We start from the raw sequence: 21,369 nt of genomic DNA on the forward strand, positions 1-21,369 counted from the left end.
CACCCCCACCACCAACCCACGTGGTCCGGGTTTGAAGACCCCCCCCAATCTGGCCCCTCACCACCCCCAACCCCCCTGTGGTCCGGGTCTGAGGGGTCCTGACCCCCCCCCCCACCGCAACCCTACCCCCCATCGCCAACACCAACACCCCCCCCCCGCCCCGCCCCATCACCTGGACTAAAGGGCGGGAAGGGAGAGAGAGTCTGTTGGACACACTTCAGAACCACTAAAGGAGAGAGGGAGAGAGACACTGAAGGAGAGAGAGAGGGAGAGAGACACTGAAGGGGAGAGAGAGGGAGAGAGACTGAAGGAGAGGGACGAGGGGGGGGGGGGTAGAGGGGACATGACATTAGAGGTAGATACTAACCCAGCTCCCATCTTTCTTTACCTGATGATGGAACAGGTTTTATAGTGAGGGGCGATGAAGAACGTTATGGAACCGATTCCTCAAGTTATTCACTCTGGACAACCTGTCACACTGACCCTGTCTCCCTGACCCTGTCTCACTGACCCTGTCTCACTGACCCTGTCTTATTGGAAGTTGTGAACAACCTGTCTCACTGACCCTGTCTCACTGACCCTGTCTTATTGGAAGTTGTGGACAAACTGTCTCACTGACCCTGTCTCATTGGCCGTGTCTTAATGGAAGTTGTGGACAACCCGTCTCTCTGATCCTGTCTTACTGGGAGTTTCTATCTTTTAAAATATTTCTAGATTGAGAGAGGAATAGGTGAGTATGAATAGGTAAATGTAGATGTGTTTTGCTAGTTCTTAATGTCTGAGTGGAGGGGCCGTTATCGGTCGAACCCAAACCCCTGGACTCAGAACGTTCGGTCATCTCACGCCCCGACACCGTGCGCAATAAGGAAAAAGGAAGAAACACGACAACCTCAGAAAACGTTTTGCTCTTCATTCGTAGATTGTGATAATCGCATTATGTGTGTATGCGTGGGTGAGTTATTGAGCAGGAGTGAGTCCTTTTCATGTCAGATTCATGTGTACAGAATTGTTGATAGAGTTTTTCAAAGTCAAATAAATGTCTTGGATGAAATACGAAACACTGAGTCAGAGCTCGGACTGCGAAGCAGCCTCTGTTTTCGCTACCCTGGTCGCCTAGCGACGCCAGAGTCTGGCGGGCTTCGGCTGTCTCCCTCAGACCAGGACCAGAGGGAGGAGTTCCTGTTGCCATGGTGCCTGAGATGTTATTGAGCAGGCATACCCGACGCATGACTAAGAGGAGACCAAAAGTAGTTTATCGTGTGTAACGTCGGATCAGCTGATTCTACAGGATTAACTGTTGCGCACCTCAAGACTTCATGGTTTCGTGCACAAGGTGACGGCATACCGAATGCTGATGACTCAAATAATGTTTTTGAGGATATTAAATACTATGGCAGGTTTATTTTTCAGGTATTTATTAAAAGAAAAACACCAGAGGGCACTCATTGAAAAACAGTAGAAAAGTAAAAAGCGATCACGAAGAAGCACCAATATAGGGGATCAGTGAGTGGGCGGGGCTTAGTGGGCGGAGCTTAGAGGCCCTTGCAGAACATCTGCTGCACAGACCGACCCAAGACTCCGATGCTTCCCTGAGGTCGTTAAAGGACACACGCACACAGACACGTACACAGACACGTACACAGACACGTACACAGACACGTACACAGACACGTACACACACACACACACACACACACACACACACACACACACACACACACACACACACACACACACACACACACACACACACACACACACACACACACACACACACACACACACACACACACACACAGATGAACATACACACTTTTTAGAAAAGAATGAAACTATGAAATATTCTGCATTTTGTGCAGGGTCGTACAATGTTCTATGCATGGTTTTTGGTAGACAATTCCCAGCATAACGTCAGGCTTTTCATCTGAGAATATACTTTCTCACGATGTGTTATTCAGTGAAGCACGCTTCAGTGTAAGTTGGTAAAGACTTATTTTTTCATGCACATTTCGCGAGGAACGTCCCGGCCTTTGCTGCCACCTGCTGGTCAACCCTAGCAACGCATCCAGCGCGTGGCTGTGCTCTGTGGGTAGCCTCTGTCCACACTCAGGATGTCGTTCAACCGCCAGTAGTCGTCGCCCTTGAAGAAGAACACCTTCCCATTGGTCCAGGTGAGGGCTGCGTCCGGGCTGGCGGGCACCCCGCTAAAGAGCATGGAGAGGGGCTTGGGGTAGTAGGTCAGGTTGTTGTATTGCAGCTCGTCCCACTGCCAGAACTGGGCACCCTGCAGGGGGGCAAGGGAGAAGAGAGGCCGTCAATTATGTGACTGATAGTGGCAGTATTTTACACAGTATGTGACTGATAGAGAGACCATAATTGTACACAGTATGTGACTGATGGAGAGACCGTCATTTGACACAGTGTGTGACTGATAGAGGGACAATATTTTGCGATTGATAGAGAGACAGTACTTGGTGATTGATGAGACAGAATTTTGTGACTGATAGAGAGACAGTACTTGGTGACTGATAGAGAGACAGTACTTGGTGACTGATAGAGAGATAGTATTTTGTGACTGATAGAGAGGCAGTATACACCACTGATTGGTGTATGGGGCAGCAGATGGAGTATGGTGTGTATGGTGTATAGTGCAGCTCCCCTACCTTGATGAAGACCAGCTTCTTGTTCCTCTCCAGGTACAACGCTGCGTCTATGTCTGCGGGGAGACGGGTCATCTGTTTGGGGTACCCCCGTTCTAGCACGAAGTCACTGTACTTCCACAACGTCCTGCCTGGAGACAAACACAGACCGCGTTAGGGTAGGGGTCCCTGATGAGACCGGCGGGGGTCCGGACCGGGTCCCAAGGGTCCTACCTTTGAGGAAATAGGCCTTCTTTGTCCTCTGGGAGTAGACCACAGCACTCAGGTTCCCCGGGAGTTCCTTCCACAGCGTGTGTATCCTCAGGGGTTTGTTGTGGCCCTGGTCCGACACGGTCCACACGTGCTCACCGCTGAAGGCAAACGTCTTATTCCAGGGACCTGAGGGTGGGAGGGCAGGAGCTTCACAGGTCTGGAGGTGCTTCAGAGTTCCGATACCGATACCAGTGTCAAACATTCCTCCGATACTGCCTAAAGAATCGGGTATTGACGAGTACGCGAGTCTATGCGCCGATCCAATATCATCACGTTAGTGATTTACTACAAAGGCATCGAACATCACAAACAGGTGCGGTGTTGTGATGAGTTTGTTAGAGATCAAAATAACACAAATGTTTTATTGTAATTATAGATTAGAAATGTAAATGATGTAGTTCTGAAAAAATATATTGACTATACATTACTGTCGTACCGGGAAGGAAAAAAGATTTATCGGAACATCTCTACTTTCAGAGCTACAGGGTGGTGCTCATGACTGAAGTGAAGAAAGAAGCTGGTGTTCATAACTACGATAACATCTACTGCTGTCTTACCCAGCATGACGGCGTCCAGTCGGGCTGTGCAGGGGTCGGGAACCTGCTCGGGGCCGCTGGTTGGGTCCCCTGGGAGCGGCAGATGATTGGCTGACTCCAACCCCTTTGGGGGCTTTGAGCCTTCACACAGAGGAGGAGTCAAATGTTAGGGTGCATCGACATATCTTGAATCGTACCGCCCCTTTGAGAAGACGGACATAGACATTTACTAAATCAGACATTTATTAAATGACAAGATTTTCCGTCCTTATAATAGTAGGACTACAAATACTCGTCTAGTCCAGTTGGGATTATGCCCTTCAGTGAGACAGGATAGGGCAGTGAGACAGGTTAGGGCGGCCCTTCAGTGAGACAGGGTAGGTTTAAACTCTATAGCAGTGGTTCTGAAATGGGGGAGCGCATACCCCTAGGGGTACTTTGGAGAACTGCAGGGGGTATTCCTGCATTCAACTAAAACAACGAAAGTTTGGTCAGTTTCAGGAGGGATATATTTGAATGGGATTCACCTCTACATGCTCTGACCCTCACCTGGCGTTGGGCATCTTATGTGGGGAGAAATTAGTCAACAGTTGCACAAAGCACAGGCCCATGTTTCTCAATATTTAGTGTATTCTTAAAAAGAAAAAGGCTTGTGCCCGTGAAGGGGGTACTGAAACTGATAACATATCTGAGAGGGGGTACACTAGTAGAAAAATTGTGAGAACTTTTGGATGCCCTGAGAATCAGTGATTCTCAAAAAAAGTTTGAGAACCACTGTTCCTGTCCCTATACGGCAGGGATGGGCAACTGGCGGCCCGCATCCTCACTCAGTGCGGCCCGCATCCTCACTCAGTCAGGCCCGCACATAATAAAAAAGAATAATAATAATAATAAAAAAAAAGAATAATAATAATTGATCGAGTTACAGAAAACTCGGTCAAGAAAGATGCGAAGAATTCATAGAATTCGAAGGCAAACCCATGCGTCTAGTTTGCTTAGAAGCGATATCAGTCATTAAAGATATCCACTCAAGTCGCCATTACAACTACTACAACTGCTTGTTGGGTTTGAGTTCATTGAGTTGTTGCACTTAATGTTGGGCCACTGTTTTTCAGTTTTTTGACTTCATTGAATGATGATGTATGTGAGCCCTTTGCACTGATAAAAATACTGACCATTCATGTGGCTGTTTGAGCATGGAAAACATGAAATGAATGTATGTTGGTTCAATTAACATACCGTACATAGGTTATGATTCTGGATGATTTTTTAGGTAGTGGCCATCCCCCAAATGCACCAGAATACAGGAAATCATATCTACCAAATTCAAAATTGTGTAGCTTCTCTCAGCTCACGTTAAGTTGAAGTGTGCAGTCATGTGACCCTCCGATGGTTATGATGAAAAATGTGGCCCTCTTTATCATGAAAGTTGCCCATCCCTGCTATACGGTGACTGAGCCCTACCCAGTAAGACAGGGTAGGGCTAGGGGATGAACACACAGTAGGGCTGCTTGACCCACTCACCATACAGGAACTGGATGCCCTTCACATCGTCGTGGTGCAGTCTGAAGTTGGTCCGGTAGCCGTTGTACCGGGCGCCCATCACAGCCTGGCTGTACTGGGAATGGCCTAGGCCAAGGGCGTGGCCTATCTCGTGGGCGGCGACGATGCGCAGATTGGTGCCGTAGTACCTGCCCTCTGTCCAGAACTCGGCCTCGTCAAAATGGACGACACCGTATTCTGGTTCTTTAGCGTGAGCGAGCACTCCGCCTGGGAGGGACATCGATGACACAAAGAAAAGGTTTGTGATGTCATAGTCAATATACATCTGGGTGATTTGACACTGATGCTGGTACATTTACATTTACATTTTAGGGCATTTTAGCAGACGCTTTTATCCAAAGCAACTTACAACAAGTACATTTGTCACAAGACAGAGAAACAACAATATATCGCTGTCGGTACCGTAAGGATGTTCATAGAACCAAGTGCCAAGCACTCACAATCGCTAGGCTAACCCACTCCTTAACAAAGATAGTCCGCTAAGATGCTACACAATGCTAAGTACTATCTTTAAGTTCAAGTGCTTGTAGCCGGATTCCTCACCGCGACCGTCGAAGGGGATATCACACAAGTTGTCGTTCCTGTGGAACAGTATCCTAATGTCGGCCCTGGTGTAGGTGACCTCCCTGAAGGTCAACGGGGTCACGTCGCTCCAGTACTTGAAGGCGGCCTTGATGGCGCTCTGGACGGCGGCCCTCGTCATGTCCGGGGTGTAGTTGTACAGGCGGTAGGTCAGGCTCTTCTTGCGCCAGCGACCTGACGTTGAGAATGCGAGCAGGAGAAAGACGGAGCACGTTTGGTTAGTTAAGAGGAGGATATTATATCACCAGGTGTGACTTTGGTTGTGGGCGTGTCCACCTATTCTACAAGCCTACCCAGTAGACTGTAGAAAATGTTGCTGATCTATCCAGCGTACATTGAGGTGGACACGCCCACTTGTGATGGATGAAGTCCGATTTTCAAGCTGCCTGTAATGGCTCAGCACACCCACCCCTGGTGTCATTCACCCCTTTAACTCTGGTCTCAGCAACGGGTACCATGTGTCATTCAAAAAATATATATATTTTTTTATTTAAGTGGACTGCTGCGAAAGTTGATTGTTGATTGATTATAAGTTGACTGATTATAAATATATAAATTCATCTTTTTTTTCTTTTTTTTTCTATCGACCTGAAGTAATGATTCAAACTGACGAAGAAGATATGAGGTCTCACTCAGGATCCTGTATTTGAGCGTCTTCTTGTTGAAGGGGTCCTCGTTGCCACAGCGGGGCGCCCTCATCGCGTCCAGGGTGGCGGGGTCCACCTCCCCGGTGATGGGTACGTCGCTCACCCGTTGGAACACTCTGCATGGGACGTTCACAAGTTTAACAGGTTTAAGCTCCGGCAAAAGGTGAACAGTCCTGTGTATACTCCGTTTGGTTTATCCACCTACTCCCTCAATAACAGTCCGTGGGACAGCATCACGCTTTGCTGTCGTCTGATGTGTACAACATGTGTGCGTTTGGTTTGGTCCCGTTACCTCAGAGCCTCGATCACATCCCTGAGGTGGGACGCGTCCAGGAGGTCGGTGCCGTTTTTCAAGTAGCCGTATTTGGTTAGATATTCCTGGAAGGTAAAAGGCAGACATGAGATAAAGCTTGATCTGCAGTCATGCAATCGAGTCCGCTCCAGGTCAGCCTACCTTTGCTTCTTCTAGTTCAGGCCATCGCTCCAATGAAGCCGAATTCGCGTAAAACAAAGCGGCGACCAACAGCGCCAGTGGCCGTAAAGTTTCCATCTGACGTTCTAGTGAGATGAGCTTTTGATCGGTTCTCCTCGGTTGGAGCTCTAGTGAGTGGAGCTGGTGATCGGTTCTCCTCGGTTGTTTTCTTAGTGAGTGGAGCGGGTGATCGTTCCTCTTGTACTCCTGGCAGGCTGCAGAACAAGCGGCGGTTCCTGGAGTTGGCCAGAGGATGAGTCAAGATGATGCACCCCTGGGGAATGAGGAGGGACGCAGTCAGCTGGTAGTCCTCCTTCCGCTTTACGAACGATGTAAACATTAGGCGGTGATGAGGGTTTTTGGTGATTCAGAACCCATAACAAGCTTTTAGAGACGTTGTTCGACATGGTTTGTGGCGGTTATTACATATGTTTCTGTTATTAAAAAAAAGATGCCTCTGAGCTCAAAGCCCTCCACTAAACATTGTAATCAACACCGAGTGGTGCAGCCTAAGCAGTCTTAACTTACAGAAAATACACTTATTGTTTAATATGAATTTGTTTATCTAGCAGGACAAACCACAGTCCTCCCACCATGTCCAACTGACTGAATTTGACTCGATTTGCGTTTACAAAAGCAAACGTTGATCTTCAGATTTGTGTTATCAAAGCCCCCCGCTGACCCACAGACCAACCAGACCTCCTGGGGTCCAGAACCATAAAACAGGCCAACAGTGATAACGAAAGAAACGGACAGACAAAACAAAGGAAGTAAAACAAATCTACAAATTAAACCAAACCATAGACGACACAAACGAAACACAGTTAAATTAAAACAACACCAACACTAAAATGAAAATAAGGACATTAATAGCCAAACACATCCAAAACAATGTAATTCACCAGATATGAACCAGAAAACAGCGTACAAGCAAATGTAACGATGGTCAAGGGACAGTTTGAGTTTATTCTTTAGTTTTCCATAATAAACGGTCTGTATAGTATTCCTGTATATTCTTGAGTCTTCTTCCAATAATCCGTTTGAAAGGAGGTGTTACTGCCCCCTGCTGGCCACTCGGAGTTTGGAGATATAAGTTAACTGTAAACAAACGCTGACCAAACGCTGTTTATGTAACTGTATGAAAGAGTCTTTTATCTACAGGGGGCCGTTAGAGACGGGTATGGGTGCCAGCCTCATGGGCCCAGAACAGCAAGTTACAACCAGTCCAGAACCAGGCCAAAAGCTCTATGGTGAGACAACTGAAGCTATCAGCGGTTTCCATCTGATCAGACGATCGAACTAGCGAACCATGATCCAGATGACACTGATGATTCAAGGATCTGGCTCAACAACGAGGTCTGAAGGAACCCATTTCCTGGTGATTCAAACAGCTCTGCCAACCCTGGAACCTCTTCTATCTCCGATAATATATCTTTGATATCTTTGATAAGGCAGATATGATTGGACTCAGAGATTGAGCAGTCAAGCCATAGACCTTGAAGCTCAGCTTCTTTGACCTGTTGTATGGGTAGTCCAGCTATCTGTCAGTTCAATGTTGGATCACAAGCTAATCTATACTGAGAGCCAGATGTTATGCAGTGGTTTTGGTATTTGAGCAGCAGTGAATTTATCCAAGAGTATTTAATGTTGAACATTGTGTCGTTGCTGAGTTGATGTTGCCTCCTTTAAAATATTCTGACGTCCCAAAGAGCCATATAGTGATCTGAGTAGGCTACAGCAATAACTCTTTTTTGTGGACTTTGTGTCCACAGACTGAATCAGTATACAGAACCAATATACTGCATAATGAGCCTCTCATTGACACATGGAATGAGTTTAGTCTGCAACAATAAAGCAGTAAATTCTCACGATACACGGTACCAAATAACTAGACGCTGGTAAACACACACACACACACACACACACACACACACACACACACACACACACACACACACACACACACACACACACACACACACACACACACACACACACAGTCATCATCTATGAGTCAGTAGAGAAAGAAGATTTGAACATCAAATCATTTCAACAGTCATAGCAGTAAATGGAGGCGTCATTTCATCTATTCTAGTGCACTTTTTAGAGGAACTAGTTTGCATGTAGCAAAATGTAAACATGCTTATCAACAGATTACTGCTCCATTAAATCCATGCAGTCAAGTGTGAATCCTCACTCCCTGATAACCCTCCTTTTATATTTGGACTTTTGCTAAACACGGATTTCCTTTTCTTGGCATGTGACTGTTGATGGGTCATCCCATCTCCCTTCCTGCCAGCTGGGTTTATTTACAGGAACCCTTCAGCCACACTTCCTGTCCTCCGTCATTCCACCACATTTATTAAGTAATGAATAATCCCTAGAGGGAAAGAAACAATGGATTTGGGAAGTGTTCTCAGTGGTACTTGCAACATTTACAGCTTGCAACACAGAAAAACACGTATTGCATCGATCGCTCAAGCAGTGCCTGCATCATGAGGTTGTTGACTGCGGTGGTATCAAATGCATACCTTTTATAAGGGCCCTGTACATATCATCTATCGCTAATCATCCATTCTGTTTCTTGGGACGATCTGAGAAGCCCTTGCAGCCCATCTGTCCCCCACCTCCCCAGGGTCCTTAAACAGCTCGTTCTCACACACGCACAAACCCACTGCAGCCGCAGAGTCTGTGATGAGGCTGGTGAGTCTGTGATGAGGCTGGTGAGTCTGTGATGAGGCTGGTGCGTCTGTGATGATGCTGGTGAGTCTGTGATGAGGCTGGTGAGTCTGTGATGAGGCTGGTGCGTCTGTGATGAGGCTGGTGAGTCTGTGATGAGGCTGGTGAGTCTGTGATGAGGCTGGTGCGTCTGCGCTGAGACTGGTGAGTCTGTGATGAGGCTGGTGAGTCTGTGATGAGGCTGGTGAGTCTGTGATGAGGCTGGTGCGTCTGTGATGAGGCTGGTGAGTCTGTGATGAGGCTGGTGAGTCTGTGATGAGGCTGGTGCGTCTGTGATGAGGCTGGTGCGTCTGTGATGAGGCTGGTGCGTCTGCCCTGAGACTGGTGAGTGCGCTGATGTGTTTCTCATGATCTCGGGGTCGGACGAGGTGGAGCCGGGTTCCTCTCGGGGCTCTTCAACCCACGCAGCTCCCGGAGCGGGTCTGACCAGCCCCCCCTGAGGAGGGGGGCCGTGACGTGGGTCTGGGTGAAGCCCACATTATAATGTTATTATAAAGTATGATTCATTTTTTTGAGGTATTGAGATATATCAAATACAGAGAGAGGAGGAGAGGAGAGGAGGAGAATAGAACAGGATAGGAGGGGAGAAGAGAAGAGATGAGAACAGGATAGGAGAGGAGGGGAGAAGAGAAGAGATGAGAACAGGATAGGAGAGGAGGGGAGAAGAGAAGAGATGAGAACAGGATAGGAGAGGAGAGGAGGGGAGAAGAGAAGAGAACAGGATAGGAGAGGAAGGGAGAAGAGAACAGGATAGGAGAGGAGAGGAGGAGAGAAGAGAACAGGATAGGAGAGGAGGAGAGAGAGGAGAAGATAGAATGAGGATGAAAATGAGAGCAGAGCAAACTCCCCTGCTTCTCAACCAAGTTTACTAGTTAATACAAAACAATTAATTTTCTTAATTTATCAATGCATAGACTTATGTTCACATGATCACCATACAATACACTATCCGACATTATTGTAAAAAGTCAATTAATCCAAAATTCATCCACTGTGTTAGTGTATAATTTAACATTTTAGAATTGAAATTTGCATTCAAATTTTGAAGAATCCAGGTTGTAGCAAGGACAATTCTGCCCCCCACCTAAAGGGACTTTAACCGGGCTACTCCAACCAAGGGCGCAGGGTGGGGGTGTTGGAAGACCAGTTATTGTAAAGGCTGATAGATGACCTTGGGCTGGTTTAGGCCCAATCCCATTTCTACCCCTTACCCCTCCCCCTTGTTTTGAAGGGGTAAGGGAAAGGGGGAGAAATGGGATTGGGCCTAAAACCCAATCCCATTTCCATCCCTTACCCCTTCCCCTTACCCCTTCAAAACAAGGGGGAGGGGTAAGGGGAAGGGGTAAGGGGTAGAAATGGGATTAACCAGTACCTTATTAAGAATGCAGGTATTTACCAGTACTTAATGAAGGTATGAATGCAGGTATCTACCAGTATGTTGCCGCCCCGCTGTCTCGGGGCGGTAGGGTTGGTAACGGATGTGAAATGTGTGGGTTATGGATAATTGAACGAGCGTGTTGTTGGTGACTAACGATGGACTGGAAACAACAGAGGATGAAAAGGGTCTTACCGGGGGATCAGTGGACATAAAAAACAAAACAAGTGTGATACCACAAGACATGCAACTGGGTGTCAGGAATCGAGTGTTGCCAAATAAAAGAACAAAACAACCCAGAGCTAAGCTTGTAGCTAACAACAAGAAGCTAAATCTCTGTAGCTGCAGAGTAGACCGCACGTTACCTGTACCTGTCCCATCCTACGCTAATCCAAAAATGCAGTTGGTAACAACACTCCAGACCTGATGGGGCAATTGCTCTGTCGCTAGCTTAGCCACTTTTTAGAGTTTAACATGGTTTTAAACTCAAGAAGTCACGTGACGTCTTAAGCTCCATTGCTGTGTCATATGTACTAGTGGTTTAACCTGCAGCTGCGTTTTACCTTGATCTCAATTGCTGTGTCTTCAGAGAAATTCACGTCAGACACTAGAGGGCGTATTTTGTGCGTGTAAATCTAATCTCGAAACTGACGTGGATTTAGAGGAGACTAAACCAGTTTGCAGGATGAAACAAGGCTCCATCATAACCGACACACGCACAGAATTAGTTTTATGAATTATTATTAATAGGTATGATACATTTACACTTATTACACCAGATAGGCCTTCAGTAAAATACAGGCTACAATATAGGAGTTGCTTAAAGTGCCCAACTAAAACTCTACAAAGAACAGATTATATGTATGTAAAAAAATAAATGAACGCACAGAGGATCGTACCATTCAACGAAACATAAAAAGGTCAATGCTTAACTAAAATGGTTAGCAATGACGAGTAATTGATTGACGTAGGTGAGGGCAGATTCCAGACTCAGATTTCTACAAAAAGTAGCCTAGACTATTTCATAATATATGTCAACATTATTAGCATTTTTATTTATTATAGTTTTATTATATTAAAGTTCACTTGACATTCCCATTACGTTTTTGTTGGTAATTATAGCACAAAATGCATCCACCATTAATGTCCCACGACCACTAGGGGGCAACAAAGAAATGACAAAACGACCAGCTAACAGGAACGCACCACTAAATTAACAGACACAATTAGTGGGAGGAGGAAACAGTCCTCCCCTTGCTGGGAACTGTGTGTGTGTGTGTGTGTGTGTGTGTGTGTGTGTGTGTGTGTGTGTGTGTGTGTGTGTGTGTGTGTGTGTGTGTGTGTGTGTGTGTGTGTGTGTGTGTGTGTGTGTGTGTGTGTGTGTGTGTGTGTGTGTGTGTGTGTGTGTGTGTGTGTGTGTGTGTGTGTGTGTGTGTGTGTGTGTGTGGGGGGGGCTTTGTGGACATGACTTTGTTGCTGACTCCGAATATTAATGTGTCTTATCTTTCCTGGGGAGTCAAAGTGAATAGAGGGGATGTAGTCCTGTCCAACCAATTTGAAGGCCAGCAAAGTAACTGGGATGAGAGGCCTGCAGCTTAAGCTGTCTGGTCCCCCCTAGACTGATCAGATGAACACCTTTCTAAGGTGAGTCTTGGGAGGCTTAGGCCCAATTCAATTTCTACCCCTTACCCTTACCCATCCCGCTTGTTTGGAAGGGGTAAGGGGAAGGGGTAGAAATGGGATTGGGCCTTAATGTAACTGAGAGATGGACTGCTGAGAGTTAGTCTGAGGATATGCCTCTGCTGGACTGAGCTGAGACATTCCTTCTGTTGGTGAGCCTCACAAGGCCGTGAAACAAAAAGGCTGTCAGTGAACCAGTGTCTCCATGAATAAAGTGGGACTGGTTCTCGACCTTTGATCGGTTTCAATACCTTTTAAAAATAATGAGAAGGACAGCACTGCGATAAGGACTATTCTTTCATCTGTCATCTGTAATAAATCACCTTAATTATTTTACAAGAACTCATTTAAGTTATAAGGTTGGGCCTTTGAATCGCGTTATATTGGCTGCAATACAAACGCAGAACTCCAGTCAACTCATAACTAAACTAGATGGTATCTAATCTAGATGACTAGAGGATAACTAAACTAAAGGATTACGATACTAGATTCTAGAAATGTAACCATTTAAAATGATATGTAGCTCATTATAAAGACTTGCCTATGACTGCATATTTGACCAAAGACCTGGTGTCATGCGCAGGACGTCAAAAGATTCCTGAATCTCATAGGAAAGCCAGGATGTGTTTGATATATTGGATGAGTGAGGTTGACCAGAGAAACGTCCATTCTGTGATCGAAAACACTCACGTAAACCGTGTGATCAGCATTCACTTTATTTACCAGCTTAGAACTCGAATAAATAAAGTAGTACTCATACAAAACTGAATATACAGTTCAAACATTAACATGAAGAACAGCCAATTATTGACTTGAGCATGTTTCAAATATTAGTTAAATAAGTCTACTTTTAACATTTAAAAAAGACAAAAGGAAGGGACAAAGACCCACAGCAGTTGAAACGATTAATTGAGAAACAATGATTCAAAGTGTTCAAACTCTGGCTAAGTGACCTGACTCAAGTCAGGATTAGAAAAATAGACGTCTTACAAAAAGCACAAATCAATTGTTCAAATGCCGAACATAATACTTCCTTGTTTCGATCACATTAATTCATTCCTAGATCCTCAATAAAACCTCAAAAACTATCTGATGATAAGCAACCTTCTAGAAGCACTTCATGTATCCGGATGAGGACAGCAAAGGGCTGAAGCTGCACAAACAGCCTCAAAGCTGTGGGTGTCAGGGTGCTGAGGGTGCCAGGTTGTTGAGGGAGTCAGGGTGCTGAGGGAGTCAGGTTGTTGAGGGAGTCGGGGTGCTGAGGGTGCCAGGTTGTTGAGGGAGTCGGGTTGCTGAGGGTGCCAGGGTGCTCAGTCCTCCCTGACCGTCACCCTCACCCGGTGCCAGGCGTTGCTCAGCACGCCTCTCAAGTTCCAGATGGGCGCCACCGAGTCGGGCTGCATGTTGTAGCTGTTGTCCACCGCCTTGCACACAATCTCCACCTGCTGCTCCCCGGGGGGCAGCGGCGCCACCACCTCCCACAGCTTCCAGGCCCAGGCGCGGCCCGGCAGCGGCGGGGGCGTGGCCTCCCCCTGCTCCTCCCCCTGCTCCTCCCCCTCCCTCAGTCGCGCCACCTGCCACGTCTTCCCCCCGTCCAGCGACACGTCCACGCGCACCACCTCCCGCCCGCCGCCGCTCCAGGCGTAGCCGCGCACCGTCACCTCCCCGTCGGCGTCGGGCTCCAGCACCGCCCCGTCGGCGGGCTGCGTGATGGCTGACTGCACCGGCAGCTCCTGGATGGCCGGGGCCGACTTGAAGTCCACCGTGTCCCAGTCCGTGCCCGGCGAGAAGCCCTTGTAGTCGTTCTGCTGCCAGTGGCTGGCGCTCTCCTCCCGGCTGACGATCACCTTGCCCAGCCACTTGACGTTGCGGGCGCCCACGGTGCCGGGCACGACCACGCGCAGCGGGTAGCCGTGGTCGGCCGGCAGGTCCTCGCCGTTCATCTGGTACGCCAGCAGCACGTCCCCCTCCTCGCTCAGCGCCTTGTTCAGCGGGATGGACGCGCCGTACGTGGTGCCCGACGCGTCCGCGTCCAGGCCCTCGAACTGCACGTGGCGGGCCCCGCCGCCGGCCGCCGCCACCGCCGCCGCTGCCTCGGGGCCCCAGCCCCCCTCGCGCAGCACGTCCCTGAGCAGGGCGCCGCTCCAGGTGGCGTTGCTGATGGCGGCGATGCCCCAGTTCAGCCCCTTCACCTGCTTCACGGCGTTCATCTCCGAGCGGCGGTTGCCGGCGCACTGCAGCGTGGCCGTCACCGTGTGCTTGGGGAAGCGGCTCTTGAGGTCCGCCAGCGAGAGGCTCAGGGGCCGCGGGAGGCCCTCCACGCGCAGCCGGTACGACGCGGGGTCCACGCGCGGCACGGGGAGGTGGTTCCGCTTGAAGAAGATGGCGGAGGGCGTGATGTAGCTGTCGCCCAGCAGCTCCGGCGGCGGCTCGGCGTTGAAGGGCTTGGCGCTGTTGACCCGCAGGACGGGGTGGCGCTGGGGGTCCCCGGAGTAGGGGTCCGACGGCTCCACCGCCCGCTGGCGCGCCTGGTCCTCAGGGTCCAGCTCCCCCACCTACGAGAGAGAGAGAGAGAGAGAGAGAGAGAGAGAGAGAGAGAGAGAGAGAGAGAGAGAGAGAGAGAGAGAGAGAGAGAGAGAGAGAGAGAGAGAGAGAGAGAGAGAGAGAGAGAGAGAGAGAGAGAGAGAGAGAGAGAGAGAGAGATGCTCAGACACAAACCTGGCCTCCCTGGAAGGGGTCAGTCAGGATCCTCAGAGTAGAGAACCTCAGGATCCACAGCAAGGTGGATCATCACAGACTATCATTCAAACTACACTTTACTCCTGACCCCAGGTGGTAATAATAATATAATAATAAAATATTAGACTTATATAGCGCTTTTCTAAATACTCGCTTTATATAGACGCTTTACAGAGTGAACACCGAGTAGAATTATTTAATAAGAACGTATACAAGTAGTACAAATATAAAAGGAGGTAGGGAGGGAAGGGAAGCAGTCTTAGGCCCAATCTCAATACTTCCCCTTACCCCTTATCTTCCCCCTTACCCCTTATCTTCCCCCTTACCCCTTATCTTCCCCCTTACCCTTGAAGTTGCACGTTCATGTGAGAGCTAGTGGTGTCTCAATACCCAATCTGATCTAGATTAAGGGATAAGATTGAGTGCTATGTACCCCTTATTTTTAAGATGATTTGAGAGCTCACTTGGGCCGAATCTCGATTCTTCCCCTTGCCCCTTTTGCTTTGTCGTTGTCTTTGTCTTGGTTAAGACAAAGACAAAGACAAAGCAAAAGGGGCAAGGGGAAGAATCGAGATTCGGCCTTAAAAAGGTGTGTTTTGAGGGCCTGTTTAAACAAAGGGAGTGTGTTGGTGTGTTAAGGTCGAGCCCTAAGGAGCAGCCCAGTGGAGAACAGGGTCAGAACCCCGCCCCCTCCGTGCCCACCTTGTACTCCGACAGGATGTCCAGCACGTGGTCCTGGCTGTGGACGGCGTACAGCGCCCAGAAGGGCTCCAGGGCCCCGCCCGCCGCCAGCAGGATCTTGTCCCCCCCGGGGTGCATGGCCACGAACTCGGTGATGTCGTAGACGCCGCCCCGGAAGGTGACCCAGACGCCGGCCTCCAGCGAGCCGTGCTTGGACACCTCGGCCTGGCTGAAGACGGGCGGCGCCGGCTCCATGGGGGCCAACGGCCGCTCCGCCTGGAGGACAGAACGACGCGGGGTTACATCCCATCGGAAACACTAAGGCCCAATCCCATTCCTGCCCCTTACCCCACCCCCTCGGTTTGAAGGGGAAGGGGGAAGGGGTAGAAATGGGATTGGGCCTAAAGCCCAATCCCATTCCTACCCCTTACCCCTTCCCCTTACCCCTCCCCCTTGTTTTGAAGGGGTACGGGGAGGGGTAAGGGGTAGAAATGGGATTGGGCCTAAAGCCCAAACCCATTCCTACCCCTTCCCCCTCCCCCTTGGTTTGAAGGGATAAGGGGGAGGGGGGAGGGGTAAAGGGGAGGGGGAAGGGGTAGAAATGGGATTGGGCCTAAACCAATAAGAGAGTTGCTGGAGCTATAAACTAGATGCTATGGCATTCCCAGGATTGAATGACTCCATTGAAATGGCGGTCTCCCTCTAGAGTAGAGCAGCTGTTTGTGACCGTTTAAATGATTTTGATTGTAATGCTATGATTGTTATTCAGCACTGGATCCATTCTATGTTTGTCATGGATATGTATGTATTTTGTGATCGTATTACTTGATTTATGCTGCATTATGAGTAATTGGTTGACTGGGCCTACACCAGCTGGAGTGAGTTTACTAATTGCTATGACTTGATATTACTGCCGGTACACCTTGTTTATTATTCATGCCCTGATGAAGGCCTACGATGGCCGAAACATGTTGGCAACTTTTTTAGAATTCTATTATGAATTAGCCTATTTATTAGAGCTTTTTTAACTTTAAAAAGAGTGCCTTGGTCAGCTTATCTTTTTAGGAACTATGTTTTTTGTATACCAAAGAGCACCTTCGCACTAACTGATTCACTTAATCAGAACTACGCCGTAGCCCTCAAACCTGTCCACCTTAGATCCCACCACGTTTGGTTTTGGAGCTGGTGACAGAAAGCTGCAGTTCGAAGCAGGGGCGGCATGTGGCTCAGGAGGTAGAGCGGGTTGACTGGTAACCGGAAGGTTGCTAGTTCGATCTCCGGCTCCTCCTAGCTGAGTGTCGAGTTGTCCCTGAGCAAGACACCTCTCCCTGACTGCTCCTGACGAGCTGGCTGTCGCCACATCGGTGAATGTGTGCATGAATGGGTGAATGTGAGGCAACATTGTAAAGTGCATTGAATGGCCACTGGTTCGAAAAGCGCTGTATAAATGCAGTTCATCTATTTATACGGGCTCTCAAATGAAGAACAACATCTCCTCGAGGTCATGGTCGGGTTATCGTTGTGAACACTAATTATCTCACTAACTATTGCCATAGTTTTCTTGGTAATAGTAAATCATGATCGGGTAATAGTGAGCAGCGCTCAGAAAACGCCTGGGAAGCATAATGTGTGTCATGGTGGATGATGGTGATGAAACGTACACCACTGCTCACTGCATGCTCTGTGTGTACAGTTTACTGCCTGACTTGGGCGATAACATTTTTCTGTTCTATGAACATTTGTCATGCGCCTGTCAGCCTCCTTCCACCCAGTCCCAAAGTACATGTTTGTACTGGGGACAATCTTTGACAGAAAGCCCCCCCCCCCCCCACTCTTACGCACCTATTGTACGTCCTGGCACTTAATGTACGCACTTATTGTATGTTGTACGTCCCTGCACATAAAAAATAGTTCTCAGCCTGGTGTAGCATCTTACCCGAGCTATCTTTGTTGTGTAAGGGGAATGGGTTAACCTAGTGATTGTTAGTGCTTGGCCCTTGTTTCTATTAACATCCTTACTGGACCGACGGCGGTATATTGTCGTTTCTCCCTCTTCTGACCAATGTACTTATTGTAAGTCGCCTTGGATAAAAGCGTCTGCTAAAGGCCCTCGATGTACATGTGAAGCTGTGGTCCTGACCTTGTGGTGGTGGAGGCCGTAGGCCAGGACGGCGCCGGTCCCAGCCAGCAGGCCGGCCAGGGCGGGCCTCCAGCGGGGGTCCTGGGAGGTCTGCCTGTCCTCACCCCCACCACTGCTGCTCCGGCTGCCCCCCCCCACCCCGCACCATGACGGGGCTGGGGAGCCCGCTGGTCTGGCCCTGAGATGAGGACATGAACCAAGTTAGTATCTGTGTACAAATGGTTAACTACAAATGGTTTACTACACAAGGGGTAAGAGTCAGAGTCTCTCTGTCTCTAAGGTAGAAGACTTCCTCAGACGATACCTTATCCTTAGGGCTTTGGTTAACTACACAAGGTTCAGTCAGACTCTCCCTCTCTAAGAAGACTACCTCAGCCCAGACCTTATCACTGTAGCTTTGGTTAACTACACAAGGTTCACTCAGAGTCTCTCTCTCTAAGAAGGCTTCCTCAGCCCAGACCTTATCACTGTAGCTTTGGTTAACTACACAAGGTTCAGTCAGAGTCTCCCTCTCTAAGATAGAAGACTTCCTCAGATGAGACCTTATCTCTGTGGCTCTGCCACCACTGCTGATTAGACAGTCTTATCAGGGAAATCAGGGCTAGCAGACGAGTGCCGGGCTGATAGCCCATGAAGCAGAAGCCAGCTCATACAGGAGCTGATGATCCAGCTGGCTAATGCTAGATAAAGAGTCACCTGTGAAGAAGGCTGAATCAATTCACCAGAAAAGGTTAATTTAAAAAAGGGAGAAAGCAAAAAAACCTGCGTGAGTCATAAATTCCCTTGACAAGTCCTGCGCGATTCTAAAATCAACGGAGACCAAGGTGAGTGAGTCACCGGCCAATAGAGGGAATGAATGAGAAACCATTTAAATTTGACAACCCTTGCCTCGTAACACACGCTCCAATAAAGGAGGCACACTTGGTGGATTGCCCGCCTACCGTTGCGCCTGGGCAGGACTCAGCCCTGCAGTCAGCCGTCTGCACCGTCGCAGCAGCAGCATCGCATCGACGTCCTGCCGAGAGATAAAGAGGTCCAACGTTAGACACAGTGTACTGGGGGGCAGAGAGAGAGAGGGCATACCCATCCCTCAGGTTCACGTGCTGTTCCCCCTTCGGAGATCCACGGGGGTCACGTCTTCAGACCAGCAGTGCGTGAGGCAGGGAGGGGATCAGGAGGAGGAAGAAGGTTCCAGAGCAGGTTACTGGACGCCTCATTTATTTGCCAGTCGTTAAAACATTCCAGAGGTTGTAAAGCACCAAAGGTTGGTGCTTTACACAGGCACAGCGTCTTAACCACCCCCAGTCGGCCACACAGAGGGAACAGTGACAGGACGTCCCACAGAGGGTACAGTGACAGGACGTCCCACAGAGGGAACAGTGACAGGACGTCCCACAGAGGGGTACAGTGACAGGTTGTTGTATGTGGAAACAAGCTGGGGTGAAGTCGTGTGAATAGGCTCTAGTTTTCTTGTGAGGGAAAGGGCCACCACTACAACTAAGGCATGATAGACATTAAGACCTGCCTTTATGATCCCTTATACGATACGATACTTTGATTAAAAGGACTGTAACATAACCTTTAGAGTTCTAATGATTTATATCTCATGGCTAGACATGGCAAGTAACATTTTGTCATTTCGATAGCGAAACTATGTGAATGGGTTCAACAATATAAAAAAGTACATTTAATTATAGTGTGCATGATTTGCCAGTTTATGCTGAATACATTTTGAATCACAATTACAGAATTCCAAAATGCAGGCCAATTCATATTTAAACAGAGCATTATTTTAAGTGTTGCGTTCATTGTATTATTTATTTATGTGTATAATTATGGGACTAATTTTACCCAGCTACCCATTAACCCCATTCAGTGGAACATTAGGCACGTTTACCACAGAAGCTCTGATGGTTTAATGATGACAGCACCATTATCAGCAGATAGGTTTCAAATAATCAGTCAATGGAGCTGTAAATGGATAACGACGTCCCACCTCAGTCCTTATGCAACCTTTGTGATTCTAGTGGTTCCTTCATAATTCAGTCGGGCGTCTGTTCCTTGTCCCGCAGATGTTAATATGTAGCCTACTTTCACAATACAAAAAAGCGTAAGGAGCAACGCATAATTTTTTAGTAAGTCAATTTCCCAATGCAAATCGCTAGGTCATAGGTTGGACCTCACGGTCTTCCTCCTGCTTGATTTGCTCAAGCACTAGTCAGCTACTATTATACTGCACTACTGTATTATAACCTACATTTTTTTATACCACCAGCTCGTTGTGTTTAGAACAACAGTCAGCAGTCGACTAGAAGAAGAAGCAGTCAACTGAGTGGAATATATATGAAGTCCCTTAGATGTTAACACATAAATCCATTTGATGAAGAGGGTGGTAGGCCTGTGATCATAGTCCTTCCTGTAATGGTAGGACTATTCGGTCTTTTTAACTCCCAGTAGGACTGTTCTCTCCATTTAACTCTCAGTAGGACTGTCCTCTCCGTTCCCAGTATTTCGACACTTTCCGAAGGTTTGGTTGCATGAATGCATGTCATTCATACGCTTGATTGGTCATATTCGGTACAAACTAAATCGTAAAAACTATGTTTCAGAAGATGACATTTTCATTTTCTAACTCAATGTATAGGTTTCGAAACTGTTGGAATATTTGCGTAGTCCGAGGACAAAACAAACGCCCAGATCAGTCCTGCAGACATATGGACAAATACTGAACTAGTTGCACCTATTTGAACCAAGTCCAGCCACAAGCATTGTGCAGGTAAACATAACGGACAATGGCGCATGCACTCACAATATGAGTGATAAGTCACTTTCATTGCCTGCTAATTCCCGGATTTGTGCCGCTACCGCTGGTGTTGTGCAACACTTCATCTGACAGGTCAATGACCCTATATGGTGATAACAACTAAACACAACTCAATAATAGCTTTTTTTTAATCCAAACAAAAGACATCACTGACCTTTATCTCCTAAAAACGCGTGTTGACAGGATGACTCGGACCCAGTGATGCTATCCACGATGCCCAGAGTAGAGCAGAAGGTTTAACAACACCCAGCCTCTTGATGGGAACCAGAAGCTGCTGAAACACGTGGACAAACACGTTCAAGACCGCCACGACGCTCCTGTTAAACAATTTACTACCAGCTCACAAAAAGAGCAGCTGGGCAGAAGGGACGTTCAAGACCGCTACGACGCTACTGTTTACTGTTCAGTACGTAATCGCACCAACCGCTGCAGGTCGACGCCCATGTTTTGGACCTATAGGAATTCTATGATCAGTCGCG

At 48.0% G+C, this 21,369-nt stretch overlaps 2 protein-coding genes across 3 annotated transcripts; both read right to left on the reverse strand.

Moving 5' to 3' along the window:
• Positions 1–1,385: 1,385 nt before the first annotated feature.
• mmp19 (matrix metallopeptidase 19) lies at positions 1,386–7,017 on the reverse strand. Its single transcript, XM_056605833.1, has 9 exons — positions 6,695–7,017; positions 6,533–6,618; positions 6,226–6,356; positions 5,555–5,767; positions 4,973–5,218; positions 3,470–3,589; positions 2,874–3,038; positions 2,664–2,791; positions 1,386–2,284 (listed from the first exon to the last, which is right to left on the reverse strand). Exons 1-9 carry the CDS (start codon positions 6,788–6,790, stop codon positions 2,054–2,056), a joined length of 1,416 nt encoding a protein of 471 aa, XP_056461808.1. The 5' UTR covers positions 6,791–7,017; the 3' UTR covers positions 1,386–2,053.
• A 5,560-nt stretch (positions 7,018–12,577) lies between these two features.
• Positions 12,578–21,324, reverse strand: suox (sulfite oxidase). 2 transcript variants are annotated; one of them, XM_056606607.1, is made up of 6 exons: positions 21,045–21,324; positions 19,008–19,081; positions 18,067–18,244; positions 15,948–16,202; positions 13,812–15,061; positions 12,578–13,777 (listed from the first exon to the last, which is right to left on the reverse strand). In XM_056606607.1, the coding sequence occupies exons 2-5, from the start codon at positions 19,067–19,069 to the stop codon at positions 13,817–13,819; spliced, it is 1,740 nt and encodes a 579-aa protein (XP_056462582.1). In that variant the 5' UTR covers positions 19,070–19,081; positions 21,045–21,324; the 3' UTR covers positions 12,578–13,777; positions 13,812–13,816. The 2 variants fall into 2 exon arrangements, with proteins under 2 accessions (XP_056462582.1, XP_056462581.1); XM_056606606.1 differs by having other exon boundaries at positions 12,579–15,061; positions 21,045–21,312.
• Between the last annotated feature and the right edge of the window lie 45 nt (positions 21,325–21,369).

This window comes from Gadus chalcogrammus, chromosome 13 (assembly GCF_026213295.1).
Source record: "Gadus chalcogrammus isolate NIFS_2021 chromosome 13, NIFS_Gcha_1.0, whole genome shotgun sequence".
Classification (NCBI taxonomy): Eukaryota; Metazoa; Chordata; class Actinopteri; order Gadiformes; family Gadidae; genus Gadus; species Gadus chalcogrammus.

Excerpts from the sequence above, each read along its gene's own strand:
- suox (XM_056606607.1), bottom strand. The coding sequence starts at position 19,069 with ATGCTGCTGCTGCGACGGTGCAGACGGCTGACTGCAGGGCTGAGTCCT. Across the intron at positions 18,245-19,007 it reads AGTCCTGCCCAGGCGCAACG|GGCCAGACCAGCGGGCTCCC; the intron begins GTAGGCGGGCAA and ends TCCTCATCTCAG. Across the intron at positions 16,203-18,066 it reads ACGGCCTCCACCACCACAAG|GCGGAGCGGCCGTTGGCCCC; the intron begins GTCAGGACCACA and ends TCTGTCCTCCAG.
- mmp19 (XM_056605833.1), bottom strand. The coding sequence starts at position 6,790 with ATGGAAACTTTACGGCCACTGGCGCTGTTGGTCGCCGCTTTGTTTTAC. Across the intron at positions 6,619-6,694 it reads CTGAACTAGAAGAAGCAAAG|GAATATCTAACCAAATACGG; the intron begins GTAGGCTGACCT and ends TTTACCTTCCAG. Across the intron at positions 5,219-5,554 it reads TATCCCCTTCGACGGTCGCG|GCGGAGTGCTCGCTCACGCT; the intron begins GTGAGGAATCCG and ends TGTCCCTCCCAG.